At 44.4% G+C, this 14,380-nt stretch overlaps 1 protein-coding gene across 2 annotated transcripts in view; it reads left to right on the top strand.

Moving 5' to 3' along the window:
* Nucleotides 1-14,380, top strand: part of LOC142659054 (histo-blood group ABO system transferase-like) — a 37,867-nt gene that overhangs the window by 17,231 nt on the left and 6,256 nt on the right. The window contains exons 2-5 of one of the 2 annotated variants that reach the window (XM_075834768.1): nt 3,484-3,544; nt 6,254-6,313; nt 9,763-9,819; nt 10,208-10,243. In XM_075834768.1, coding sequence (XP_075690883.1) covers nt 3,484-3,544; nt 6,254-6,313; nt 9,763-9,819; nt 10,208-10,243 — 214 coding nt within the window. The remainder of the gene's footprint in view (nt 1-3,483; nt 3,545-6,253; nt 6,314-9,762; nt 9,820-10,207; nt 10,244-14,380) is intronic. The other variant, XM_075834769.1, reaches the window with a different exon arrangement.

Here is a 14,380-nt window from a genome sequence, read left to right on the forward strand (position 1 = left end):
TTTTTTTCGGTTTTAATGGTAATATAATCTCATAAAATGAACTTATCTGGAGAGACTCTTTCCTTTTTGATTTATTAGGTCCCATTCACATGACTTTTTGGCCTACATTAAAATGTACATGCATGTACGTTAAACATACACTATTATGGCATCCATTTAACCTATATGTCATGTAAAAAGCTATGGAAAGCTCATAACGTATACATGTAACAGATGCCTGTGACGTATACCATACAGTGGCATGTCACCCATAGGTTCCCACGCTAAAAGTCTACTACACTATTCCAGATTTTTTTTAAAAGTATACCGACGTATATCTGCCCGACTAAGACCACGAGGACACTCTTTTGGCCACCATTGTGCTAACGGAGCACTACAGTCACGTTTACCATGCACGTGAGGCGCTTTCCTGGCGTACATGCTGAATGTACATCATAAACTTGATGTGAACAGGTCCTTACTGGCACAATATCAGATAATTTGATTGTAGTGTGTTGCACACCATAGCTTTGGGATATCTGTTTCCACAGCAATACTATAAAAGGAAACGCCTGTATTATAAATTTTTATGGTTAACCGTTGCTCTTCTCATGTCCTAAAAGTGGTGCGTCAAATAAAAAATTGGCCAAAATAGGAGGAATGTAGACATGTCAATACACAATGGCGGGGAAGGGGGGGGCCGAAAGCGTGGGCGCTGGAATGATGGGGATCTGTGAGATGAGCAATGGGTTTTTTTTTTTGCATCCCTCCTACTGTGGACAATTTTTAAAAACAATTTGGAAAAATCTCATAATTAGAGAAATAAACTTGTTTCTCTAACCCACTCCGTTGTCCCAAAATACAGACCTCATTGTATAACCTGAAATTAGATCAAATTCTCCAGCTTTATTTTTAGGTAGACACAATTTTTCAAGATGCAGATCAGTTTTATTTTTTAATATCTTCCTTGGGTCTGAACTAGTCCACATCATTTGGATTTACGTTATACGCTGATAAATGACTGAAGTTTTGTAACAAATTTTGATTTTTAGTTTAGAATCTTTACATTTGGTCTTTCTAAAAACAACATCTCCATAAGAAATAGTCTACGAACAATGCTGGCTTAACTTTTACCTTTCCTATTTAAACTATACATAGAGGCTCAATCGCAATATGCAACAGGAAAGGTGACAGGGATCACCCCCGGCTTGTCCCCTTTTGCAAAAAAAAAAAAAAAAAAAAGGGGATATAGGAAACCAGGTATATGAACTCCTAACTATTGGATCCTTATAGGTTTGTCTTATCTAGCGCAAAATATTTCCCTTGAAACCCAGTTTCGCTATTACTTCATGCAGCCGTCGCCACTTTACATTATTAAATACTTCCTCCAATTAGTAGTAGTTCCTCCCCTCATCCCATTTAACCTCCCTCTCTGAAAGTCCGTCAGCTTTCACGATGCTGAAGTTGGTTTCTTATTCAGCAGGTTCTTAGGCTTTGTTCACATCTGCGTCGGAGGCTCCGTTAGGGGCTTCCATCGCAGATCCGGCAGGTTTTGCCGGAGTTTACCGGGGACAATAGTGCAGCATACTGCGCTATTGTGTCCGGTAAAATCACGGACACCCCTGATGGAAAGGTGACGGAACCCATTAAAGTCAATGGGTTCCATCGGCAACCGGCAGTATCTGTTATGCACTGTTGGTTCCGTCATTCCCTTGTTCTGCTTCTCTGACGGAGCAGAACAGCGGAACACACCAACGCAGGTGTGAACCCAGCAAACAAAAAGAACTAGGACAAAAATAGGCATCAAAGGCGGCACTACAAAGTGTGATTTATAGGGTTAAATCACTTTGGCCCACTTATTTCACACTAGCAACATACAGAGAGGAATGTCCCGCATAAAAATAAGTGGAGATCAGACTGGCCCGAACAGGTTTTGGGCATGAAAGTTGGCATCAAAGTGGAAAAATTGACAATTTTTACAGATTTCAATAAGTAACTGATGTTTTTGAAGGGTTAAAGGACTTTCGACTATACATTTTACACTGCCAACATACAGAGAGGAATGTCCCGCATAAAAATCAGTTGAGGTAAGCCTGGCCCGGACAGAATGCCAGACCCAGAATGCCAAAAAGATAAAAAATAAATATTCCAATTCACCGACAGTGTGTTTTAATTTGTCACTATTTTCAATATCTCTGCTCAAAGTCCATTAGAAAGTTGCCGAACTTTTCATTATACACAGATTATGCTTTAGGCTGGACATTCAATGAGTCATAATAGAAGGTAAGTTAATTCCACACAGTGTCATAAAAGTATAACTCCCAATATGTCCCAAGAAATCCAATGCTTCATCAGTTCCACAGATTATACTCTATGCTGGTGCATTTACCATACACCGTATAGTAGACTGAGTTAGGAAAAGCTACATTTCCCACCATGCAATAAAACAGAGAATGCTCTCCACAGTCAATAAACCAGCAGGTGATGCCAGCAGAAAGTGATCTCTGAATGCTTGACAGCAGAATGGTGAATGCAGCTCTAGAGGTGACTGGAGCATAAGATACAACGTAATTCTCACTGAGAATAATTGAAGTGATCGAGGCACCAATTCATGTCACTATGTAGCAGAGCCGAACATTTCTCCTAAAGCTGGTCGGCATCTTATGAATGGGATTGTTTTAGCTTGTATAAACAAATGTACACAGTCTGTGGTAAAGGTGTTTTGCATGATGAGGTTATGTATGGATCAGACGGTTTTAATGCAAATAAGACTTAAATCATGAACGTCCTCTCCGTAGCATCATGTCGTTTTTAGGTCCAGGTTTATCTTAAAGGGGTTTTCCTATCAGAGACATTTATGACATATCCACAGCATATGTCATAAATGTCTGATAGATGCGGGTCCCACCCCTGCGAGCTACGCTGTTTCCGTAACTACCAATTAGTTCTATGGGACTTATGGAAACAGCATAGCTCAGTGAGCTATGCTGTTTCCTAAGTCATGGTTGGAATTCACCTGCTTCTGCCGCAACACAGAGCAGCAGAACAGGGTTTAGGGGGCCCCATTCTAGAGATAGGTGCGGGTCCCAGTGGTGGGTCCCGCATCTATCTGATGTTTAAGACGTATCATGTGGATATTTCATAAATGTCTCTCATGGAAAAACCCCTTTAAGAGCAGTCAGGGCTCTGTTTATCTGATAGAGAGCTCCAAATCCCCTGCTTCTCTTCACAAAGCCATACAGATAATTGGTTTAATTTTGTCTGCCTGCAGTTTCCACTAGGGGGAGCTCAGGAGCTAACTACATACTGTTTTACTGCATAGTTCTAGTTGTATGCAGTAAGCTCCCCCTAGTGGTGGCTGCAGGCAGTCAGAATGTTATAAATTTGACAAGACACTAATCAGGGATCCAGAGATTGTGGGATTTCTTCTGCTGCTAGTTTTTATACTGCTGGTAACATTGCAGATTGATATAATTAATGTACTTGATATCTTATTTATTACAGCTGTTTGCTCCATAAAATGGATCCTGCTCTTCTGTTTGTGCTTTGGTCTTCTACTGAGCTGGTGAGTTCAGCGCATGTATCGCCTGTAACATAATTCCCTATATATCCTCCCAGCCCACTTACAGACTAAGGCTCTCTACACAGATGCGTCAGAGCCTCAGTCGCAGATTCCTTAATTTTTTATGGGAAAAATGGCCCTAAATTCAGCACTATTTTTTTCCATGAAAATGATAGACACCAAGACCATACCCGACAGACCTCATTATAAATCAATAGGGTATGTCAGTTGCCATTGTCATCTGTCATAGGACGAATCCAGCACTGCATCGTGGTTTCCGATATAAGTAGAAATGTGGACGCAGATGTGAACAGAGCCCAATATAAAGAGAGATAGGTCAGTGGTCTCCAACCAGTGGGGTTTGTGACACTCGAGCTGTGTGGCTCACCATAGGTGTCATGAATCATGATCATATGCACTGGCTAACATACGGCATCCACATTGACAATATTGCAGCCATATCGTAACACTCGAAAAAGTCCTAATTTAGGAAGAATAATACCTCATTTTTGGTGCATGTAGTACCGTCTGTACCACTTTCTTCACTTCTGTAATTGAAGAAATATGACGGTTGCCTGTGGCTCACAAGATACAAAAGGTTGAGGACTTCTAAAATGCATAGTTGATAGAAGGATAGATAGGAGATGGATGGATAGATGAATGGATGGGAGATGAATATGAGATGGATGGATAGATATATGGATGGATAGATGGATGGATAGATATATGGATGGGAGATGAATATGAGATGGATGGATAGATATATGGATGGATAGATGGATGGATAGATATATGTATGGGAGATGAATATGAGATGGATGGATAGATATATGGATGGGATATGGATGGATGGATGGATAGATAGATAGATAGATAGATAGATAGATAGATAGATAGATAGATAGATAGATAGATAGATAGATAGATAGATAGATAGATAGATAGATAGGATCTATGTCACTAGTTACTATAGTTACTACCAAAAGGGTGTAGTTTTCTGAACAGGCGGTAGAGCTGATTGACCTACAGACATCAAATGTTATTGAGCTGATTGCTGACTGTTTCCAGACATATGAGGTCTATGTGGATGTCCATGTAATGCATACATATACTGGTTACCCCAAAGAGAGGGATGCTCTTTGTAATTGCTCTGTCCTGAACAGGTCCTCTATTAACTCATAATTCCCTAATAAACCCTAAAAAGGCATCAAAACCAGACAACCTCTTTAAAGCGGCTCTGTCCCCACATTATAAGTGTCCTGTCTCCTACACAATCTGATCGGCGCTGTAATGTAGATAACAACAGTGGTTTTTATTTTGAAAAACGATCATTTTTTAGCAAGTTATGAGCAATTTTAGATTTCATTTCTCAATAGACAACTGGGTGTGTTTTTACTTTTGAACAAGTGGGTGTTGTAAAGAAGTGTATGAGGCTGACCAATCAGTGACCAATCAGCGTCATACACTTCTCATTGTTCCAGCCCAGCTTCTTTCACTGCACAATCACACTGTAACGATGAGAAGTGTATGAGGCTGATTAGTCACTGATTGGTCAGCCTCATACACTTCTTTACAACACCCAGTTGGTCAAAAGTAAAAACACGTCAAGTTGTCTATTGAGAAACTAAATCTAAAATTGCTCATAACTTGCTCAAAAATGATTGTTTTTCGAAATAAAAACCACTGCTGTTATCTACATTACAGCGCCGATCAGATTATGTAGGAGACAGGGCACTTATAATCTGGTGACAGAGCCTGTACCAGTATCTGGAAAAGGATCAACCTAGCTGAGTAACTAGAGCAGGAGTAGGCAACGTTTTTTCTAAGGCGTGCTGATAAAAAAGATACATCAATGAGGAAGTATTCAGTGTACCATGCAAATGTAAAAGTCATATACGACGTGACATAAAACAATGAATCAGTTAATTAAGCTTACATTTCAGTATGACCCTTGTCCCTGGCTTTCTTTGCAAAATGATCCATCTGAGGTGCATACAACTGAACACCAGCTGGGGTGTGGTGGGGGGGGGGGTGCAGATAGGAGGGACCGCAGCTACTGAACACCAGCTTGAGGGGGGCACTGCACAAAGGAGAGTGGGACTACTGAACACCAGCTTGGGCTAAGTGCATATAGGAGAGACCGCGGCTACTGAACACCGGCTTGGTGGGCGCTGCACACAAGAGAGCGACTACTGAACACCAGTTTGTGGGAGGGGGGGATCTCGCACATGGGAGAGACCGCAACTACTGAACACCAACATAGCGGGGGTGCTGCACACAGGAAATCGACTATTGAACACCAGCTTGGGGGGGGTGCACATAGGAGAGAGAGCTGCTAACTTTTTCTTTTACAGAGCGGTTACTGAACTCCGTCCTTAAGGCACTGATCACCCAGAGAGAGCAGCGCTTCATTATGTATTTGGGGGAGCTGAACAACTGGAGAGAGCATTGCTGCAGTGTGTGCTTGTCAAATGTTCAGCAATGAAGCACTGCTATCTCTCCTGGTGATCTGCGCCGCCAAGTGCATATTGTAGTGTTGTTCTCTCTCCCTGTGTTCAGTGCCGCCAAGCACGCACCGGCGCTGGACACTGGGAGAGGGTATTGTGCCAGTAAACCATGCCCCATGTGTCGGCTTTGGCACTGGTGCCACAGGTTGCTGACCCCTGTACTACAGTCTAAGAGATGTTAATAAACCTTTTTTTCATATTGCAGGTTTGCCATAAAGGGCAACAGATGCCATCCAAATATCGCCATGCCATATACGTTACATAGGTCAGTGCATCGATCCTTGATTATGTTTATTGCATTCATTTTATTTTGTTACGATATTTCATGATCACTGACAAACGGGTCAAAATAACACACAATAAATACACAACTATCGGAAGGATTTTGTATTAGTATGTGTGGGTTGTCCATCGGTCATGTCTACCCCTGTATAGTAGTGCTATGCATATTTTATATAGCAAAAGACTAACATACGACCGTGACAAACATATATTTTGACTAGATTGTTGTGGTTTCCATGAAAAAAGGTACAAGAGTTGAAAGTGTATTTCTTCAGGAGTTATAGATTAACCTCTAATAACTAAAAGTTTTTCGTTTTTTTTAACAAAAAAAAAATACAAAAAAAACACAAAGATATAAAAAAATAAAATTACATTATATAGAGTGTCAGGTCTTTAAGGCCACAGTTAATAGATGACCATTATATATTCTAAATTGTTACCCTAAATTTTCAGTATTTTTTAATTTTTTTTACTGAAAAATTTGAAAATGATCACTCTTAGTCAGCAGGGTCTAGTTTTGCAAGCCCAGTGTTAGAATCGCCATACACTTTAGGCCAAATTGAGACAAACGTGGTGGAAATCGGATGTGAAAAACATCCGAGTTGCCCCCATGCGGGTCCCGTTTTCACAGATTCCCATAGACTTGAGTCTAGCGAGAGATTTGTGAAAATGAAACAAAATAGGACATGTTCTATTTTTCAACGGTCCCTTCACATGGTCCGTTGAAACAACGGGCGTGTGAACGGCCCCATTGAAATACATGCGTCCGTGTGGCAGCCGTGGTTTTAACGGCCGTCACACGGAAGTATACCACGGTCGTCTGAATTCGGCCTTATATAGCGGTTGGTCCAATGCTTGTTTGGCCGATAGCTATTCCTACCGATTCCCTGACTATACACATCGGCTGAGAATCCATGTGCATTCAATAGGGAGAGGGGATTAAGATACTGCCAGACTCCTCTAGCAGCTGCTTTACTCCCGCTGGAATAAAGGGCATGTCCGATCCTTCTTTCCCCCCTGACATTTGTCGTAGGGGTAAGAGCCCTTCTACACATTAGCTGGCCGGTCCCAGGAAATAATCAGGATCAGTAAACTGTCATCTAAAGTGCACACTTACCATCTTTTAAGAAGGGACATCAGGGAGATTCTGAAAAGAGACAGGCCAAGCGGTGTGCGCAGCAAAATGTTTTCCTTCTGTCCTACCCATTTATTTAAGACAATCCTTTAAACGACAGCATTTAAATCACAAATAGCGCACATATTCCCCCACATAACACCTCAAAATAAATGCAGACCCCCTACAGACCGAAAACCAGACCTGCCCACTAAATACAGATCCTCACCTCTCCTCGTTCCTGCAGTCTTCTTCACTCCCAGGCCCTGCTGCCAACATATAGAAGAATTGTAGAAGAAAAATCCTCAGCACATCCACATTTAGAAAAATATAAAAGAGCTTTATTTCGACATAATCTAAAAGTCCATAAGACACAGGTAGGATGTGTTACCGCTAACGCGTTTCGAACAAAGTGTTCTTACTCATAGCATAATGTAACGCACTTAGGACATGTGTTTTCAAATAAACATCGACCAATCCTGTAACATTTAGGGTATGTGCACACACACTAATTACGTCCGTAATTGACGGACGTATTTCGGCCGCAAGTCCCGGACCGAACACAGTGCAGGGAGCCGGGCTCCTAGCATCATAGTTATGTACGATGCTAGGAGTCCCTGCCTCGCTGCAGGACAACTGTCCCGTACTGTAATCATGTTTTCAGTACGGGACAGTAGTTCCACGGAGAGGCAGGGACTCCTAGCATCGTACATAAGTATGATGCTAGGAGCCCGGCTCCCTGCAGTGTGTTCGGTCCGGGACTTGCGGCCGAAATACGTCCGTCAATTACGGACGTAATTAGTGTGTGTGCACATACCCTTAGGGTAAAAAAGGAACTACCACCCTTTTGAGGAACAAATTAATTAAGCTGCAGGTTTGCGGCAGCCACACCTATACATAGAGGCTGGTACTCAATAGTTTAGATGAAAAGATACTCGGTGTTGTACAAGTTTATTGGAAGAAACCCATAGCACACATTGATTAACTGGAATAGAGGATAAGAAACATACAAAGAAATAACAAAAGTATATATACGGCATGAATGAATATGTAGTGGCCATATCTCCAGGCTGTTTGAATATAAAATCTTTTCTCTACTACAGCAAATAACTTGCTCTTTTTCGTTCAATACAATTTTTTGTAAACGAAAAATAAGGTGGAAGGAGTAAAATTAACGCATTGAATGGTAGAAACTTCATATCCTTGCATGCGTTTTCTCACTAAATATTCATTCATGCCGTATATATACTTTTGTTATTTCTTTGTATGTTTCTTATCCTCTATTCCAGTTAATCAATGTGTGCTATGGGTTTGTTCCAATAAACTTGTACAACACCGCGTATCTTTTCATCTAAACTATTGTGTACCAGCCTCTATGTACAGGTGTGGCTGCCGCAAACCTGCAGCTTAATTAATTTGTTCCTCAAAAGGGTGGTAGTTCTTTTTTTACCCTAAATGTTACAGGATTGGTCGATCTTGATTTTAAAACACATGTCCTAAGTGTGTTACATTATGCTATGAGTAAGAACACTTTGTTCGAAACGCGTTAGCGGTAACACATCCTACCTGTGTCTTATGGACTTTTAGATTATGTCGAAATAAAGCTCTTTTATATTTTTCTAAATGTGGATGTGCTGAGGATTTTTTTTCTACAATTCTTCTATTCATTGGATCCATGCCTGCCTGCAAGCCCCCTTCTTCCGACTGCACTCCAACGGAGGATCCCAGGACTACCTATTGGGTGAGCACACCTGCAGCTTCCATTGCTTCGATTTGTTTTTGTCCTGCTGCCAACATCCTGACTTCAGTCCCTGGAGCGAGGACAGCAGGAATTGACAGTGGTATGTTATGGGGACGCGGGGCACCTGGGAAATTTTCCTGCTGTTTTGGGAGATCTTTCCTATTTCTGGGAATTTCCCAGACTTTTCCAAAAAATTGGCAAGTATGCGGATATGTATGTGCACCTTCATAGATCTGCCTCACATAATCTTTTGCCGGGTGACCCTCTTTTAGAGTTTGTGATCATCCACCTTAAAAATGTGCCCATAGGAGTCAACTTTTTATTGAAAAAAATTTGCTTATTTGGAACCTGATGGTCTTGAAATCCAGATATTACAAAAATTGTCCTATACTGGGATAACAGTAATTTACCTGATAGCCCGGTCAGTGTCATATAGAGACCCCTCACAGGCCCCCACAAAAATAAAAAACTTTTGCTAATTTTTTTAATTCAAAAATAAATGTTGATATTATCACCAAGATATCCAATATAACTAATGGTGAGCTCTATGGATATAATATCTCTAATTATTCCATAGCAATAGCAATGAAAGAAGCTCTCTCGTAAACTTTCTCCAGGACGGTAAACTTCCAAGGTAACGATACACTTATTTTTCATATAAATTTTTCTCTTTTACAACAAATTAATTTCTAAATTCCATTAAATCGGGTTGGTCTTCTCTGTTAAAAGACCAATACTTGTATTTTTTTGCATTTTGAAGCAAAAATATTTTAGGCCTCATGTATACAAAACCACTTTAAGCCTAAAATGGATAAGTTACCTGTAGAAAATGAAAGCTGGAATCCGATTGGCTGCTAATGCAATGAACCGGAGTTGCAATATCAACCAGATCGCAACTTCCATTTTCCGAATGTTTAATTCAATTGGTTGCCACGGGTAACACTAGCAGCTTGTTTGTTTTTATACATGAGGAACAGAATGAGATTAACCTAAATATTTGTTTCCCATGAAATCTACTTTAGAATCCTATACGACAAGCCCGACATCTTCAAACCACGGTAAGATTTTAATTTTTGTGATTTTTTTGGGTGAAAAGTAACCTATGGACTCCAATGATGAGAGTCACTTTGTTGCCATATAAAGGAATTGTATGACATTAGAAAAAAAGTTCTGCTCTTTTCTCAGAAACAGCGCCCCTCTTGTTCATGGGGTGTGTCTGGTATTGCAGCTCAGCCCCATTTACATGCAGATCGAAGTGCAATGCCAGACACAGCAATGGACAAGAGGGGTGATGTTTTTGGAAAAAACAAAAACTACTCCTTTAAAAGGGGTGGTCCACTTTGGACAACCCTTTTTGGTTAAAAGGGTCTCCTGACGGATGAGCTGATCACAAGCCCCTCAGCAATCAGCAGTAAGCTGAGGGAGGAACCCAGTCACTAGTGTTAAATGTCCCTGCAGCGCCACCACAGGGAAAAATGAAGCATTGCACAATTCTTATTAAAATCAATGGGCTGAGGGGCGTGGCCAGCTATGGGAGAGTGAAGACGTGCTCTCTCCAGCTCCTCTCTTAGCGTTCCCGAAATCGGCTGACATCCGCTCCCAGCTATGGGGAAGAATCAAAAAAAAACGAAGGCAGCAGCCCCTACATGCCCCTCATCGCCCCAGCGCGATATCGGGGAGTATTTTGGGCGACAGCCCCAGATGCAGCTGCGGGCTGCGACGCGGGCCGAGGCCGGTGGTCAAGATGGCCGCCCGACCTCTCCATCCCCAACGGACCAGTGCACAGGGGGGCCGGGGATGGCAGAAGGACACGTCCACTCACCCTCTGAGGTGCAGATCTTGAGGGTCCCCGGTCCTCTGTCTCCTTCCCGGGCTGTGATGTTTCCTGCGGCACGGCCGACAGCGCCTGCCGATCTCCAAGATGGCCGCCGGGACCATGAGGCGTGCGGATGCGGGCCTGCTCTGGTGAGCACGGCCCTCCTTTCAGCTGCTCCGGAAGAGAGTGTGCCAACGCAGAAGGTACCGGACCCAGAGGCACCAGATCCCCGGTCTAGCTGGGAGGCATTAGGGGCCCCTGAAGCGGCGGACGCCGTTCCCCTGTCACAGGACCATGTGGCCTCTCAAGATGGCGGCCGGCTTTCTCCGGAGGGCCTGCGCATGCCAGGACACCACCCTCCCCCGTCACTGCTCTCATGGCCTGCAGGCCCTCTCCTTCCGAGACCCGACAGCGGCCTACTACCATCCCCGGGAGTGAGAGACACCATACCTGCCCTGCCTGCAGTGCTGCAGTTGGAGGAGCTAGCTAGGAGGCACAGTGAGTACCGAGGCCCTGAGCCTCCCATCACCCAGCTCACCTCACACGCTGTGGGACTGATAGCTCCAGATCTTCCCCTCCCACCCAGGGACCCTGGGCTGGTGGGGGCCTCTCCCTCTTGGTCCTCTGGCTCTGCATGGCACAGCTTCCCCAATGCCCCAACAACCATAGCCTCGACCCTGCCTATGGGAGCTCCCCAGCACCCTGGGGCTATGCCTGCACTACCTGCAAGTGGCCAAGGTCCTCAATTGCACCCACTCCCGTCGCCTGAAGTGGACACCCCAGCCAGTAGGGGATTAAGTTTTACTGACCCGTCGTCTGGATCTATATGTGAAAATCGGCCGGCGACTCTCTCAGATATCCGCCAGCTTGTTCAATTGTTGCCTACTAGGGCTGATATGACGTCCTTCGCCAGACAGATCGTTGAAGAATGCAAGCTGGAGTTTACACAGTTTCGTGCTGAACTTTCCTCACTTTCTACGAGGGTGGACACTCTTACGCAGGACCGGGTGGCTGATAATGCCACTATTGCAGATATCCAATCCACTATTCAGCAGCACTCAGCTCAGTTGTTCACTTTGCAGCAGCACCTTGATGATATTGAAAACCGTAATAGGAGGAACAACCTACGTGTTCGAGGATTGCCCGAATCTGTTCCTGCGTCTGAGCTGTTTTCGACTCTCTCCACCATCTTCAATACTTTACTAGGCCGTCCGCCGAATACCCATATAGAGATCGACCGGGCACATAGAGCTCTCCGCCCTGTAAGTGTTGATGATCCTCGGCCGAGGGATGTCATCTGCCGAATCCATTTTTACGCAATCAAGGACTCTATCCTCCAAAAAATCCGACGGCAGCCCATCATTCTCCACCAAGGCACGCAGTTGCGTATTTTGCCGGATTTATCTCGACACACGCTGGCGCAAAGAGCTGCTCTCAAACCCCTGCTGGAGGTGCTCCGGAACCGGGACATCATCTACAGGTGGGGCTTCCCGTTTGCCCTGATGGTTCGACAGGAGGGCCGTACCTATACTGTGCGATCCCCGGCCGACCTGCCTGGTTTCTTGCGGGACTTGAACCTTCCTCATGTTGCATTACCGGAGTGGCCCTCGTTGTTATCCTCTGCTGGCGGGGGATCGCGGGGGAGACGCCCGTTCTCTGGGCCCCTGGCTGTGGCGGAGGGTCGTCCTCCGCGTGGACCTCGCAGACGATCTAGACGCCGACAAGAACGTGATCCTACTCCACCCATGGAGACCGCCCGTTCGGCATGATGATCCGGACTGTCGCTCCTGGAATTCCTCCTGTTACTTACTTACTTGATGTCTGATTTCAAGATTGCTTGTTGCTCTGAGTATTACCTTCAGCTGCCTTCCAATGTCTTCCTCTCTCATTATTTAAAGTATGCAAATGATGTTAAGCTGTTAATACTTATATTATTGTACGCTAGGGAGTGCGGATAACTCTTATGCATAGTTGTCACCTTCCCCCTGTAGGTTCTGGACCGAATTTTTGGTCTTCCGCAATTGTGCGCTTAGTTTGTGCGGCAGTTGTTTTCGTACTGCCTTTTTTGTTTGATTTTATGTCTGTGTTTTTCTCTAATGCTCTGTTCTTTACTCCTAGCTTGTTTCCCTCCTCTGCTTCCCTCCTGGTGATCCTGGACTCCGATCCTTCGTGCGCTACCCGGCATACCTCAGTGAGCCGTTTAGTCTGCATCCATGGCTGACCTTAATATTGCCTCCTTCAACGTGAAGGGGCTGAATGTTCCTGAAAAGCGGGCGCAAATCTTACACCATCTACACAAGCGTAAGGTACACATCGCATGCTTCCAGGAGACACATTTTAAGGAGGGACATGCCCCTACTATCAAGCACAAACACTACACTACGTGGCATTTCAGTAATAATCCCCTCTCCAGATCGTGTGGAGTTGCCATAGCCCTTCACAAGTCTCTCCCCCATCAGGTTGTCAATCTTGTTGTGGATCCCGAGGCGAGATACCTCATCTTAGTGCTTAATATTGGTGGGAGGGAATTCACGGTGATTAACGCTTATGCTCCTAACCAGGGTCAGGTGCCCTTCATTCTTCAACTTATAGAAACCGCCCTTCCGGTGGTCCGGGGGACTGTGGTGCTGTGCGGAGACTTTAACCTTACTCTGGATCCGACGGTGGATAATTCTACTGGTCGTTCTAGTGTTGCATACGGTGCTATTAGGCGGGCGAGGCGAGCTCTCCTACAACTTCAACTGTGTGATGCATGGCGCATTCAACATCCCACGGATAAGGATTATAGTTTTTACTCCCATCCGCATGGCACCTACAGTCGCTTGGATTACATTTTCCTTCAGCAACATGCTCTCCCCTGGGTAGCCTCTACGTCCATTGGCAGTATCCTGTGGTCTGACCATGCCCCGGTATATTGTACTTTACATCTCCCCTTCATCACTAAAGGCCCCTGGACTTGGAGACTGAATGAGTCCCTGCTCCTGGATGGGGTGTGCCATGCTGATTTGCTTCAAACTGTGGAACATTTCACACTTGATCATGCCCAAGATGACACGTCCCCCTTGGTTCGTTGGGAAGCCCTTAAATGCGTTCTCAGGGGGGTCCTCATAAAACACGGGGCGCGCCTTAAAAGAGAAAGGGCCCACTCCCTTAAAATTGCTCTCCAAAAAATTAGCGCTCTTGAACTGGCTCACAAACGTGCGCTGTCTCTTCCGATTTTACGGGAGTTACAGGTTGCCCGACAGGACGCCAGACGGCTGTTGGACTCTGCCCAGCAGCGCGCCCTCCAAGTCTGTCGCAGTAAATTCTACGAGTTTGGCAATAAGAGCGGACGTATGTTGGCCAGAGCTGTAAAAACTAGAATTGCCCAGTCACACAT

Source organism: Rhinoderma darwinii, chromosome 8, assembly GCF_050947455.1.
Source record: "Rhinoderma darwinii isolate aRhiDar2 chromosome 8, aRhiDar2.hap1, whole genome shotgun sequence".
NCBI classification, from domain to species: Eukaryota; Metazoa; Chordata; class Amphibia; order Anura; family Rhinodermatidae; genus Rhinoderma; species Rhinoderma darwinii.